The 16,084-nt window shown below is 36.7% G+C and overlaps 1 protein-coding gene across 1 annotated transcript; it reads right to left on the bottom strand.

Annotated features, from left to right (window-relative positions):
• Positions 1-192: 192 nt before the first annotated feature.
• Positions 193-12,254, bottom strand: NDUFB6 (NADH:ubiquinone oxidoreductase subunit B6). Its single transcript, XM_019734082.2, has 4 exons — positions 11,950-12,254; positions 9,980-10,072; positions 4,066-4,110; positions 193-373 (listed from the first exon to the last, which is right to left on the bottom strand). The coding sequence occupies exons 1-4, from the start codon at positions 12,127-12,129 to the stop codon at positions 305-307; spliced, it is 387 nt and encodes a 128-aa protein (XP_019589641.1). The 5' UTR covers positions 12,130-12,254; the 3' UTR covers positions 193-304.
• Positions 12,255-16,084: the final 3,830 nt, after the last annotated feature.

Consider the following 16,084-nt stretch of genomic DNA (forward strand, 5'->3'; position numbering starts at 1 on the left):
CAGAATAGATTAAGTACTATGTAAAAAAAAAAAAATGTGACTATTTTTCTATATCCTGTTTTCCAAGTCAAGAATGACCAGAAAAAGTAGGTGGTTGTTCATATCATTTTTTAGCACATCCAGTTTTTATTTATTGTTAAATAATTCAGTTTCAAGTTGTATAGTGTTTAGGAAGAAATAAGACAACACATATCTGAGAGTAAACTTTATTATAAAGTTACTTTTTCAGAAAATATATTCAGTAAATATGGTAATGTAGCAACAAAACTTGGGCTTATATGCCTTTGAAATTTTAAAGTAATCTTCAGTGATGTTGATCAGGAAATGCTTTCATTGGTGGAATTACTTCTCCAGTCTCCAGAATTGTATCACCCTAGGAAAACAAACATGCTTTAGTACAAAAATCTTGTCTGCAGAGGTGCATCTACTTGGTCAGACCTCACACCAAAAATCTAGTTCAGCTTTGGCCTTCATACTATAAAAGGGACTTAGGCAAAGTAGAAGCTGTCTAAATATAAGCAACCAGTATTCAAAATCTTAAGGTGTAAGTGAAAGAACGGGAAGTTTCACTCAAAATGAACAGAAAGGACAGGCAAGTGGTCTTCACAAAATGATAAAGGGATGATGTTTATTTTGCATTGTCCCAAGAAATAGGAGAAGCCCTAGAAGTAAGTTACAGGGGAACATCTTCAGCTCAACATAAGGAGGTAATGTATTCACAGTAACTAAATGTGTTAGGCAACCATCAATTTACCATTTGGTACAGGATATGCAAACTTTGCCTAGGTAGCTGGTTCAGGTGTCTTTTCAGACCTAGATACAGTGTGTGGTAGAAAAGACATGGACTTTGGAGCCAGAACCAAGTGATGACAATCCTGGAACCTCCACTGACAAGCTGTATAACTTGAAGCAAAAACCTTAGCTTTAGTTTCAGCTTTGTGTAAGACAGCAGATTCTGTCAGTCTGACAGTCCATGAATGACTGGGTACAGTAGAATTATTCCCTCATCACCACCCCTGCCATTTTCCGACCTGGTACTGCTCAGGACTATTAGCTGATAAAGAAATACATGTTTATTATGTTTGAGCCATTATATATTTTGGGAATAATTTATTACCACAGCTAGCATTACCCTAACAGAAAATAGTACCCTGAAGTGGTACTAATGCTGCTGTAATAAAAATTGAAACACATAGCACTGGTTTAGTCTGGAGGCAAGGACTGGCACTGGAGGCTGAAAGATGGAAATAAAAGGCAGTAATAACTTGGAAACAGAGTCTAATGAACTTGAGGTTCTAGGAGAGGTAGCTGGGAAAACGTTATAATATGTGTTTGACTACTACTAGCTGCCTTGGGAATATACTTTAGGAAACATGAGCTCAGGCCAGAAGTGGCTGATTTGAGAGGAAAAATAAAAATGGAGAGAATAAAAAATTCAGGACCTTGCAGGATTGGAAAATCAAGTTGCTTCTGAATCTCTAAACAGTAAGGGTTAACACTGAAGAAATTCTTGAGAAACCCAATAAAACTCGGTAAACAGAGGGACGCAGCCCTATGACAAAAATCAGATTGAAGTGAAGGTAGCCTTTGAATCAGTCTATTTCAGATGGCCTCCACATAGCTGCCACTGAGTTGAGAGAGGCAGTTGCATGAGGACAAAGGAGAGAACTTGGTAACTATGTATAGAAAGCACAGATGCATGTGGGACTGACTAGAAGCAAACAGACTCCTACCAAGTATTTTCCTTTTTCTGCCTGCCAAATGTTGTGGGAAGTAGATGGTCAAAGAAACCAAATATATAGACAACAAAGGCTTATGAATGAGCTTAAAACAACCTCTGGCACTCAACCTCCTGTGAGCAGGAGGCAGATTTAAAAGGCTGTACAACCCTAAGAAGGGCATGCCTCCCAGTACCCATTTTCCATGTGGTCTAGGTAATGGAAAAGAAAGAACTCCTTGGCCAGAGCCAGGGGCCAGGAAGAACAATGAACAAAGGTGTTACTTCCAGAAAACAATCAATGCCCATTCAAGTCACTTTCTACACATAAGGAGTTAGGAGTCCACAATATTTGACCACAGATTTCAGAATTGCCAAGAACCAGTGACTGCACTGCTGTCCTAATTCCACCACTGAGAAATGGATGGGATGGGGGGACAACGACAAGAGATACAATTAACTTGCCTTATTAATTCACTGGTTCTCAAATCTCAAGAGAAGTCACATCTAAACATGACAGACACTACTGTGCATCATCTAGAGATCTTGGATTTGGGACTGGATGCAGTGATGGAATAGGATTTGGGATTTCTCCCTAAGGAAGGAACTGTGTTATAGGAGTATGTGAGGGGAGAAGGAAGCAAAGAGATATTTGGTGACTAGAAGGATGGACTGTGGCAGAAATTCCAGGCATGAGAGGCTGGGGGAAAAAACAACAACCACATAGCTATTTGGGACGAGAATGAGTTCTGGCCAACAGGATTTAAGAGAAGTGATATAAACTACTTCTAAGATTAGACCTTAAAAGCATCCCGAGATGTCCAGACCTCTTTTCTCTTAACATGCTCTTGGAAGCCTCCTAGTCCAGGTGGCATAATTATCAGATTGAGGAAGATCGCCTGATCTACGTTAGTCTGTGATATCAATAAGAAATAGCCCTTTGTATTATTAAGCCACTGAAATTTGGGAGTATGTTTGTTACTGCCCATCCTATTCTATTAGGTTGGTGCAAAAGTAATTGTGTTTTCACAATTATTTTTAACCTTTTAAACTGCAATTACTTTTGCACCAACCTAATAATATGTGTACAAATGAGCTTTCTTCAGGTCATCAAATGGGAAGCTTCTCAAAGGGGTCAAAGGCATAGAAATGGGAAAACCACAATGGCAAAAATACGAAAGTAGGAGAAATGCCATGGAATCACTATGTGGTCTTCTAATGACAGCCCCCTTTCTTTTCATTTGAATAATAATGACCAAATAAATAATAAAAAAATATATAAATGGAAGAATAAATTGCCCAACTGGTGAAACCAGTAAGATAATTTCCTATTCTGAGACTACCATGTTTCTCTGAAATTAAGACCTAGCCGGACAATCAGCTCTAATGCGTCTTTTGGAGCAAAAATTAATATAAGACCCAGTATATTATATTATATTATATTATTATATAAGATCTGGTCTTATAGTAAAATAAGACCAGGTCTTACATTAATTTTTGCTCCAAAAGACGCATTAGAGCTGATTGTCCGGCTAGGTCTTATTTTCGGGGAAATACAGTCTCTAGGCCCCGATATATCAATTTTACACAATAAAATATAGACGAAATCCCCTACTATTTCCTAAAGCGGAGTTCCAACTGGAAAGGTTAGCCAATTTTGGTGGTTCTCCCTAAAATTCACTTCTGTTCCAATAGATGATGGATCACTGTGACTGTCATTTGATTGAAGCAAGAATCAACACTGAGTTTTGTTTTTTAAAATCACAGAACTTAGAGACTGATAGTTCGTTATCTGACCAGAAATAGACAAGAACATAACATGTATTTTACTATGTTAAATAACCTCACAAACAACCAATAAAACTGACTACTGTGTAATCTTCTAATGCTGAAAAGACATTTTAAATTACGATAACTTACATATTCATCTTATAAAATTTAAGCACACATCAGCAGATTTTAAATTCACAGATGGATAGGTTAAGGTCCAACTGCCCTGAGAAATGATAGTTTGGAAATAATAACAGAGGAATTCACTTGCTATTACTGTGCTCAGGTGTCTAGACACTCAGGTTAGTGCCCTAAGTCCTTAACCCTACATGGATACAAAGGTGATACGAGTTTTACAGCTAGCTTGAAAAGAAACGTGTCCACCTCCCATTTTCAACTGTAACTGCTACCTCACACAATTTCCTCTTTTAAAAAAAAAACAAAAAAACAAGAATATGCAAAACAGGCACTTAAACTGACAGGGAGAAGGAACATTTTAGTCTAATGATCACTTGGAGAGGGAAAGGAGAGAGAAAAACAATGAACAAAAGAAAAACCAGAGACATTTTAAGACTTACTGGGAATATTTTGGGCTTCCTTTCAACAATGGCATATGGTTTTGTCTGCAATGAAAGTAATGTTCTGTTAATTATGGTTTTAGAGTTTCTCCTAAAATATAATAGATCATATCCCAAATGGTTGACTTAAGTCACAAACTTGCACCAAACTCCAGACTCACATCCAACTATTTACTCAAGATCGCTAATTGGCTATCAAACTGGCATCTTAAAGTTAACCACGTCAATTACTTAACTTCCCCCAACCCCTAACTGTCCCCTATCTCAGCACATGATTCTTTCATTCTTCCAATTAAGGTCAAAAACTTGGACTGCTAAGCAGATCCTGTTGGTTCTACCTTGAGTTTATTATCCTGAATCTGCTTCTCACTACCTCTAGTACTACTACCGTTTCCCCGAAAATAAGACCTAGCCGGACCATCAGCTCTAATGCGTCTTTTGGAGCAAAAATTAACATAAGACCCAGTCTTATTTTACTATAAGACCAGGTCTATATAATATAATATAATACCACATCTTATATTAATTTTTGCTCCAAAAGACGCATTAGAGCTGATGGTCCAGCTAGGTCTTATTTTCGGGGAAACAGGGTACTACCCTTTTTCTAAATCTCTATCATTTTTCACCTACTAGTTTCCAGGCTCCCACTCATGCCCTCCTACAATCTATTCTGTAGGCAGAGTAGAGTGATTCTTTAAGATGTATCACTCCTCTTCTCACAGTTTCTTATTTCTTAGGGAAAAAGCCAAAGTCCTTGCTGTGATCTCTAAGACCTTGCATAATCTCTCTGAGTGCCTACCTCTCTCCTCCATACTACAGAAAAAACAGAGATGTTTTAAGACACTGGGAATACGGTGGCTCCTTTGCTATTAGTCCAATCAGTTGGGCCTGCTTGAGCGTCAGGGCTCTTATACTTGATTCCTCTACCTGAAATGCTCTTCTAGATATCTGCTTGATCCATATCCCCTCTCATTAACGTTTCTCTTCAAATAGCACTTCCCCAGAGAGGCCTAATTAAAATAGCAGCCCCTGTCATTCTCTTGTCTTTTACCCTGCTTAGTTTTTCTTCTATAGACTTATCACCTCCATTATATATACCTCTTTGTTTATTTATTGCCAGTCTCCAAGACTAGAATAAATATGAGGGCAGGGATTCAATCTGACTTGTTCACTGCTGTATCCCAGTGTTTAGAACAGTGCCTTGCACAAAGGAGGAACTTAATAAATATTTGTTAAATAAATATACTTATTAAGAACATACATCTGCAGGAAATCCCAAACCAAAAAATCTAGAAGATTACTGGCAGGATGTAAAACTTGGAGAAATTGGAGCCAAAAGCAGGTGAGAAATGCAGAACACAGTGTGAGCACATTAAAATGTGCGTAAAAACATTTTATATAATACAGTGTGAAGACATTAAAATGTCTCTAAGAACTGTGGCTAGAGGCAAGAAGACATTGAAATGTCATCACAGAGAATTGTAAAATTCAAGTAGGCAGTAAAGGAGTTAGCTGAAGTAAACGGGCTCCAAAGGTTATTGATGCAGTCCTACTCAAATCAAGAGAGTAAATAAGGTAAGAAGAGAGAGGCCTTGGGACCTCTATTGACACAAAACCTTTAACTAAAGATGTCCATGTTTGGCTCAGGAAAAATCACCTGGAAGTATGAGTCCCTCAGATAAGTAACCATATTAATGTCATGAATTGTCGACCCAGTAACTGCAGCTTGTTAAATTTGCTTCTCTTGTAAATGTCTTTTAAATTCTAGAAAAATTTAGTTAAATATGGATGAGAAAGTAAATTAAACCCAGATTATAAACAGGTGAATGTCAAATTTAATAAGTTCTGAAATCACTGGGACAATCCATATATTCTCTTAGAGTATTTATAATATTTAAGATAATCTGGCTATTAGAGGTTTTAAAATATTAGTTTCAGGATTCTAGTTAAAGTGCATAATTGATTTAGACTTGTGATTTTAAGTTTAAAAAGATTTTGCTTCTTGGGATCATTAATTTGCCCTATAAAATACTTAAAAATAAAATTATGTAAAATTTATAAATGCAGTTTAAAGTACTTAAGAGAATTTGATTATGTTTATACGTGGAATTGTTTTAGGAGAGTTCAACTTGAATTAATCCAAAAATAATAAGAACAAAGAAAGGAGACTTCGTATTTTACTAGATGTGTAAGTAGTTTTAACAGAATTTTTTAAAAATGGATTTAAAGAATTAGAAAAAAAGTTTTTAAATTTGAAACTAACACACTGAATATTAATTTATATCCCAGATAACTGAACAGTTCTTTCTGCACATGAAAACCACTCTTGGATGTTAAAAAACTGACAGAAAGTAGTATTTTCTTTTCTAGGATCTTGCATGTTAAGATAGTGAAAAAATCAGACCTATAAAGTGGCCTGTGGATTTGCAGGTAAACATAAATATGAAACCTTTTTTAAGCCCAAAGGCAATAGAAATATAAACTAAACTGACCCTTAGACATATAAATTGTTAGCCCCTTTTAATGGCTGCAGAAAGATTTTCTGTTGGTTGGTGTATATATATATAATGAAAACACTAAACTCCAACTCAAATTCCTACTAGCCTCTACTAATCTCATATTTCTAACACATGAGACAGGCCATGTCCATTTGGACACCCCCAGAAATTGATGCGGGGACATACACTCCTAAACACATTTACTTCCTCCCCATGACCAGAAAGCCTGCCTTTTCAAAACCCTACTTATAACTTCCGAGGCTAGAAATTTTAGAGCCATAAATGACTCTGAACTTTGGTTTCCCCCCTAACTTAACTTGAGCTATTTCTTCTTTAAAAGGTGTCTTATATATTTTTCTATAGCAATAAAGGAAGAGGACATACTACCCGTTCCATAGTTGTAGATCAAGGGATGTAATCGTCTTAGTGAAGAGAACAAAGATGATGTCAGCGATCAGATTTTAAAGAGACCACATAATCAACAGAGAACAATACATATTAGATGGAATTTTCTGAGAACCCCAGTTTGTTTCATTCTCTTTTCAACAGGCTAACAGAAAGCAAACCTCAACTGGATTATCCGTAATTTGTTAGGCAGTCCTTAATTTTCGTTTTTATCTTGAAACAATTTTAAACTTATAGAAAGTTGTAAGAATTGTAAAAATAATTTATTGTTTTTACTGAATCACTTCATAATAAATTGCTGACTGGCTTATTACTTTAGGATGTATTGCCTACAAATAAGGATGATATTCATAAAATAATCAATATATAGCCATCAAAATCATGAAATTAACATTGATACATTCCTAACTTCTACCTAAAGAATCCATTCAAATTTTACCAATTGCTTCCATAATTTGTTTAAAATTCTCAGAAAATCCCCTCTTACGTGACTTGTTCTCCATTGTATATGCTCTTTAAAATTCTGACTGCCAATACCCTCTTTGTTCTTTTGACCAAGCAGATTAAGCCTATTAATCAAGAACTGCATTTAGTTGACATACCTCTTTAGTTTTCTTCAACATGGAATCTTTAATCTTTAACTTTCATGATCTTGACACTTTTGAAGATAACAAGCCAATTATTATGCAGAAAACTCCCTCAGTTTGGATTTGTCTTGTTTCCTCATGATTAGATTCAGATTATGCATTTTTGGCAGGAAAATCTCAAATTTGATGCTGTTTTCTTTTTATTGCATCTTATCAAGTAGTATGCAATTTCAGTGTGTCCCATTATTGGGAATGTTAATTTAAATTTCTTGATTAAGCTGGTGCTTGCCAGGTTTCTGTACCACAAAATTACCTTTTTTCCCTTTGTAACAAATAAGTATGTTGAAGATATGTATTTTGGAATTAATCTTAGCATCTTTTGATGTTCCTTGGCTAAATAAAATATTACTATTATGATTCTCAAATAATTACTTTTCTATTAGGTTGGTGCAAAAGTAATTGTGGTTTCTGCAATTACTATTTCAACCTGTTGAACCGCAATTACTTTTGCACCAACCTAATATTATTCCTTGTCCATTTATTATGTAGCAATCTATTGTATAATACAAAAGAGCTTTCTCTTTTACCCATTTATTAATTCACTGAATTATTTATATGAGCATGGACTCATAGATTTACATTTTATTTATTCAGTCATCTATCATCTTCTACTATCATTATTTATTTTGATGCTCAAATTGTCCCAATGGCAGTCCTTTCTATGTCCTTTTGATGTATCCCCATCATTCTTTAAATAATTCCTTACTTTCTGTCACAACAAGCTCATCTTGTATTTTCCTTGCCCCAGCCCTGGAATGGGCCATTTCTCCAAAGAGCTCTGGATCCTGTCCATGGAGAATTTTATTTAGAAAATAAGACCAGGCTGCTAGATGTACTAATTACCACAAGGTAGCACTGCCTCCAGATGCTGTCAGTGGACAGAGCTAGGAAATATCCACATTTACATCTATATTTATTTCTATATCAATACACCATTAAAAAACATGAGTTCACACCAATACTTCCAATTCCATTCCTGTAACACAAGGTTTTCTCCCACATGTAACAGACAGAACTTTTCCAACTATGAGAATCCTGGGTCCCATTATCATCAATATATGCACTTATCTGATCAATCTTCCTGTAAACAACCAATCTCCTGTCACCACAACACTCCAGTATAAATAACCTCGTTAACTTATTCAGGTTCTAACGTCTTATTCTGTATTGCCATCTCCATCGTTGCCCCAAACCACCCTTCTGTGTTTCCCCGAAAATAAGACCTAGCCAGACAACCAGCTCTAATGCATCTTTTGGAGCAAAAATTAATATAAGAACCAGTATTATATTATATTATGTTATATTATACTATACTGTATATTATACTATACTGTATTATATACTATATTATATTATATTATACTATATTATATTATACTATACTACACTACACTACACTACACTACACTACATTATATTATATTATATTAGAAAGACCTGGTGTTATAGTAAAATAAGACCGGGTCTTATATTAATTTTTGTTCCAAAAGATGCATTGGAGCTGATTGTCCAGCTAGGTCTTATTTTCAGGGAAACACGGTTCCAGATGTCCTCGTCCCCTTGCTTAGGTTTCAATATCCTACATACACCAGGTTGTTGCTGGTTACTCTTCAAACAGGTATACTAACTCCCCCACTCCCCACCCACCTAGCAACCCATTCAGGCTCTAACACTCCTCAGTGGGTACAAGAATGCCCTCCTACTCTGTTTGGGTTACAATACTCCATGCTAGGCAGCCACCACTGCTCTCCCTTCCATGCCACTCCCCAAAATGCACTCCTTCCTAACCCTGATGGGGAGCCTGTACCCTAAACCAGGCTATCCTTAGCCTTTAAAAGATGGCAATTGGCTCAGTTCAATCACCACATGGAAGATCTTTCAGTGAAAAAGTTCAAGCCTTTGAACATCCTGGATTCTTAAGAAAAAAGCTGTGAAAAAGCATATAAAATGAAGAAAAGGGAAATGGGATGATGACAAAGATAACCTTTGTTCATCTTGAATTTTATCTTATACCAGATCAAAAAAAGAAGCAGAAATTCTCTTCTCTCTTCTTACTCATGACCCTGAGTTTACACTAATATTATTATGTCAACCACATTCTGATCATTTAAGTACTGTTTCAATGAGGAGTGCATTTCAAGTTGTAAGCAACTAATATATAAAGATTTCCTTTTTGAAAAAACCATACATTATTTAAGTTTCATCAAACCTTTTACCTAAAAGGATTCAAAGTAGTTCAAAATTAGTTATAAGTGGCGGATTATTTCCACTAACTAAAGCAAGGTAGGGCATACCCACATAAGAAATAGTTTTGTACAATACTGAAAATAAATTCTGAAAAACACATATTTAAAACATACTTACATTCACATGATACTTGAGATAATAATGAATAATCCAGGCAGGTATAAGTACATGAGTGAAAGCAAAGATAGTGTGTCGGTATGTCTTATAGATCTGGGGGGGGAAAAACAATACACAAAATAAACATACCTCATCTTTTACATTTGTGGCAGAAAAAAAGCCTCAATGATAAAATAATGTCATGATTACATTAAAATCTCTAAATGCTACATAATTCTTGATAGTCTGTAGCTAACCTGACCCATTCAAATATTTTTATAGGGCCTATCATAGTGTTGAGGGCAAATGACCCTTAAGACAAGTAGCATTTTGCAAAACTATAGTAAGACATTAATAGATATTTCTTTTAAAACGTATTTCTAAAAATATCCTTATATTTTTGTTCAAGATAAAACATGGCATAAATAATGGAAGAATTTTTACTGATTTAACCAGAGTAATCAAACCTATAGAATTTTTCAGGTAGTCATCTCCCTAATTTATCAATTTCAGATACAATCACCACCACTTGTATCATTCTAGGTGTAAGGCAGAAAACCTGGGCACACCGATGCTGGAAAAAGAGTGTTTTACATACTGGGATAGGGGTGTTCCAAGCTCACTTTGAGATGCCTTCACACTACTTCAAAAGAGAAAGGCAAAAGAGAACTAAAAAATGGAACTTCCCTGTGCAGCCAATTTGACTGAAACACACCTACCCTTTCAGGGAAAGGATTCTAAGTGTTATAATAGATATGATTATAGAAGTAAAAATTAACTCAAAGTAAGGAAAGACAGATTTAACAAATGATTATTTATATCACTAGCTGATGGGTAGGATGTCTACTTTCAACCAGTGGCTGCCAGAATCAACAAGTAATGTCAAGGATACAAAGGGCGGGAGAAGGGTTAAATTAGAGTTTAATTTTACCACCATAAATATCTCATACCACCTTCTTGGAAAAATTTGCACCAGATGTTGGAGCACAGTAAAAACGTAGGTACGCATGGATTTCAATGTAAACTCCTTCGATCCCTAGCTCTGTGACCATAGATAAATCACTGAATTTTTGTAGGCCTCAGTTTCCACTCATTTCAATGAGAATTAGGAATAGTTTGCTACCTTATAGGAGTAAAGAATTAAAGTAACATGTAAAACCCTCAGCAAAGTGCCACACATACAGTAAGCACCCAAGTGTTACTTAGTAGTATTACCATTATCAGCCAAGGTCATAGCTAATTGAAAGCAACTCGTACTGTTCATCACCCATATTGATGTGATCTAATTAAGGCCTCAAGAAAATGTCCCAGAGACCCTGAAAATAAAGACAGCTCTTGAAGGAGTGATTTTCTGCCAAGTCCAGGAATGGCATTTTTTAACGAAAAAGTGTGTTAAAAGTAGATGGTGGTAGTTTAGGAAGGTGGTTCATGAATATGACTCATCGAGCACACCAACAGGACCTGTCTTTTGTGGTGATCGCCTGGAGGCTGCACTACCAGCTAGAGGCTCATGGTGCCTTCTGGTAGTTGGATGTAGTGTTAGTTGGTCTCTTAACCTCAACCTTAAAAAAAATCAGACAAATGTTCTCAAATACTAAAATCATAGAATTTTAACCAGTGAATCCTTGGCTATCATTCTCAGGGAAGATTTCTAGTCAAAAGAGAACCAAACGTGCAGCGTCCTGTAAAACCTAAACAGATTCGCTTCCCTCTCGTTATATTTGACAGCAAAGGGGCATGACTCTTCCAAAGCCGTACATACTCCTGGACTCCTAGCTCCCTGCCCAGCACTATTAAGACAAGGCAGCATCCCCGCTGAACCTAAGTCTCGGTTGAACCTGCTTCTCCGTCGGGGAACCACCAGGACTTGCGGGCGGTGTCAGCCCGCACACCAAGGCGATGTATGTCAGCCCTTGGTTTGGCTACAAGGAGTAGGCGTCCCAGGTCGTGGTGGGTTGTGTGTATGGGGGCGGGGAAGGCCTGTCACTCACCATGTTCTTCCAGGGGGTCTGGTTTTGCAGAAATTTATTCCAGAAACTCTCCATAGGCCACATCCTCTGCGGAGGCAGCAAAGGCTCCCGGGGGCTCAGCTCCTGGTCCTTCAGCCATCGCCTTCTCAGTTCTCGAAGCTGCTGCAGCCGCAGCTTCTCGTCTGGCGTGTACCCCGTCATGTCGCCGCTGGTCCCCAGGCGGAAAGAGACGGCGCGCCCCCGAACCAGGGTCTTGTTACTTATGCGCGCTCCCTCTGGGCAAAGCGACCTTGCGAGGACGCCTGGGAGCGGCGCGCCGATATGATGTCACTCTGGTCCTACCTCTTCAGGGGCTCCAATCGCTGCGTAGTGGCTGAGCATGCGCAGAGACCTGCGCGAGCCCAGATTAGCGGTGGGGGTAGCGTTTTATTTGTGAGAAAGAGAAGAGGCGATAAGAAAAAAGTATGAGAAGTGAGAGGACTAGAGGTTCTGATAAGGAAGAACTGGTGTCCTGGGAGCTGGAACGTTGCGAATATGTGATTCATTGAATGTGGTGTCCCAATGCAAAGTTCTTCCTTTTCCTTTCTCACCTTGGAATTAACTCTTCCCCTGACCTAGAGAGTCTGGAGTCTTACGTCCAAGTTTAAATCCCAGCCGTGAGGGTGACTGGTGACCTTGACCAGCTATATCAGTATGTTCCTTCATTTGTATGTACTTCGGAAGTAAAAAGAGTAGTTTAGGAGAATTAGACACATACACATGTTGACCTGCAATCCCATTTCTAGGACTCCATCCTAAAGATACAGTAAAAATATAAAAGGAATGTGCACGGCTAGTCTCTGCAGCACTATTTATAATAAAATACTGGAAATTACCCCAAAATTCCTCAGTAGAGGACTGGTTGAATAAATTTATGGTACAATAACACAATGAAGTGCTCTATATGCAATTGTGGATTATTTTTAAATATATTGTGAAATGAATAAGACTAAGGAGAGACAAGTGTATATAGTATGTTACCTTTTATTCAAAAAAGGGAGGGTGGCAGTAATACTAAATATATATACATGTTTGCTTAAATTTTAAAAATAATGGAAAGGAAAACTTAATTTTTTTAAAAAAATGTTACCTATGGGGAGGAAGGGAATAGGATAGAGGAGAAGGGATAGAAGCTAAACTTCTCTGAATATATCTTATTTAATAGATTTGACTCTAGAAACATGTAAACATTTCATATCATAAAATTAAATTTACAAAAAAAGCAGTCTCTAAATATCAAAAGGAAAAACACATGGTTCTAACTGATCTGCTTGGTGGTATAATCTCAAAAACACACACCATATCAAGTAACTTTAAACCATCAAATTACTGTACATCTATAGAGAGATACACCTCAAAGACAAAAGAACTGCAAAAAAAAAAATCTTAAGCTGTTTTAAGTCATCGTATTGGTAGTGATGGTAATGGTGGTATTGTTAATCTGACATGAAAAATAAATGCTTATGCTGGGATTTTTGTAATGGGAGAAAGGAGATACAAATGTAAATTGTATGAGTTTAAGTAAAAATCCTGCAGTCCTGAATTTGAGTCGAAAGAATCAACTCATGAAGTATTTTATCTTTAAATATATATACAAAATTTTATCTTAGCTCTGCACTAAAAACAATGGCCTAAAAAACGATGGCCAACCTAGTAATCATGAACATCTCTAGCTCCTAGATTGTGATCTCTAAATACCATTTTCCATTCAAAGGAATTAGGACTCCTTGAAGTGGCAGTTCTCAAACATTGCTTCCCAAACATATTTCAACTCTTAAAAATTGTTGAGGCCCCCAAAGAGCTTTTGTTTGTGTGGGTTATATGTATTGAATTTAGAACTGCCTTAGAAATGAAAACACTTTAAAATAACAAAATACTTAAATATTTAAAATAACAAAATTAATAAAAATTGTTTAGTGAGAAGAATGCCATTGTTTTACATTTTTGTAAATTTCTTTAATGCCTGGCTTAATAAATGACAGCAGAATTCTTATAACCACTTCCGCATTCAATCATAATAGCACAGATCATGAGCCTTTAGGAAACTTAATACATATTTGTGAGAAAATGAGATTTAAAAAGGGCAAATAGCATGTTAGTATTATTATGAAAATAAATTTGACCTCATAGATCCTGTGAAAGGATCACAGGGATTCCGTGGGTTCCCTAGAGCATATTTTGAGAACCATTGCCTTAGAGAAATAGCTAATTCCAGGTCCCAGGTAGGAAATGTAAAAGAAACCTGGAACATCTTGTCTTAGCAAACAGCAGGGATGTTTTTAAACACTATTAGAGTCAGGTCAAAAGGATTCCAGAACCAACTTGAATAGACTTCAACTGGTCAAAGATGGAATAATTTGAGCATCAGTACGTATCAGTGGATTGAAAAATATCAAATGCATTCCCCTACATAAGTTCATAATAATTTTTAAAAACTCATTGCTCACTTTTGAATGGTTAGGGAACCAACTCTGTATTTGAAAAACTGGTAGAGGAAAAATTAAGCATTTTTCTGGCCTGTATGTACAAATTGCATCTTAGAGTAACAAAAGAGTTGATGAGGGGAAACATTCAAATAACCATAAAGACCTAATAAAAGAAAGAAGGGATGGCAGAGTTAGAATATCACTATTTTACAGCTATTACATTAATGAATCAATGCAGTGATCATCAATAGCGGCTGACGGACATCTCAAAAGGAGAGCAACTGTGCCTCTTGGTGGAAGGCTGCCTCACTGCCTGTGACGTAGCCTTGCGGAACAAAAACTTGAACATGAATCTGATCAAGTTTTTAGATCTAACTACTCGTTTAATTGAAATACAAGAGACAGAGGAACTCCTATGTAACACCAATGTGACACATTTATAAAAATCTAGATTGCAGAAACTGCAGAGAATCAACTGTTTCTTTTCTTTTTCTTTTTTTAAATTTTATTGGGGAATATTGGGGAACAGTGTGTTTCTCCAGGGCCCATCAGCTCCAAGTTGTCCTTCAATCTAGTTGTGGAGGGCGCAGCTCAGCTCTAAGTCTAGTCGCCATTTTCAATCTTAGTTGCAGGGGGCGCAGCCCACCATCCCATGAGGGAATTGAAACTGCAACCTTGTTGAGAGCTCTCGCTCTAACCAACTGAGCCATCTGACCGCCCGCAACGCTGTTTCTTAAACAAAAATATGTCAAGGGGAAAAAAAGACAAAGAACCCATAAATCAAAAGAAACGATAACAATAATAAAATACAAAAATCCTGATTAAAAAATGAAGAGATTCATTTTTTTCAGACCTTAAAAAATGACCTTAACAGACACTTCATAAAAGACCTTAATTAACAGACACTTCATAAAAGAAGATATACAGATGGTAAGTAAGCATATGAAAAGATGCTCCACATCATATGTCATCAGGGAAATGCAAATTGAAACAATGAGACACCACCACACACCGACTAACATGGCCAAAATCTGGAACACTGACAACACCAAATGCTGACCAGGATATGGAGCAATAGGAGTTCTCATATATTGCTGGTGGGAATGACTTAAAATGGTACAGACAATTTGGAAGACTGTTTAGCAGTTTCTTATAAAACTAAACGTTCTCTTACCATACAGTCCAGCAATTTTGTTCTTTGGTATTTACCCAAAGGAGTTGGAAACTTATGTCCACACAAAAACCTGCATATGGATGTTTATAGCAACTTTATTCATAACTGCCAAAACTTGGAAGCAATCAAAATGTCCTCCAGTAGGTGAGTGAATAAATAAACTCTGGTATATCCAGACGATGGAATATTCAGTGCCAAAAAGAAATGAACTATCAAGCCATGAAAAGGCATGGAGGAATTTTAAATGCATATTGCTAAGTGAAAGAAACCAATCTGAGAAGGCTACATACTGTATGAGTCCAACTATATGACATTCTGGAAAAGACAAAACTATTGAGACAATAGAAAGATCAGTGATTTCCAGGGCTGGTGGAGGTGGGGAGATGAATGGGCAGAACACAGAGAATTTTGGGGGCAGTGAAAAATATTCTGTATGATATTGTAATGATGGAATATGTTATTTTACATTTGTCTAAACCCATTGAATGTGCAACACTAAGAGTGAACCCTTAGGTAA

This window comes from Rhinolophus sinicus, linkage group LG04 (genome assembly GCF_036562045.2).
Source record: "Rhinolophus sinicus isolate RSC01 linkage group LG04, ASM3656204v1, whole genome shotgun sequence".
In the NCBI taxonomy this organism is placed as follows: domain Eukaryota; kingdom Metazoa; phylum Chordata; class Mammalia; order Chiroptera; family Rhinolophidae; genus Rhinolophus; species Rhinolophus sinicus.

What these genes read in the sequence shown, in the direction of transcription:
- NDUFB6 (XM_019734082.2), bottom strand. Translation starts at nt 12,129, where the DNA reads ATGACGGGGTACACGCCAGACGAGAAGCTGCGGCTGCAGCAGCTTCGA. An exon ending in AGACCCCCTGGAAGAACATG is followed by an intron (nt 10,073 to 11,949) that starts GTGAGTGACAGG and finishes TTCCCCCCCCAG; the next exon opens with ATCTATAAGACATACCGACA. An exon ending in ATCTCAAGTATCATGTGAAT is followed by an intron (nt 4,111 to 9,979) that starts GTAAGTATGTTT and finishes CTTTCATTGCAG; the next exon opens with ACAAAACCATATGCCATTGT.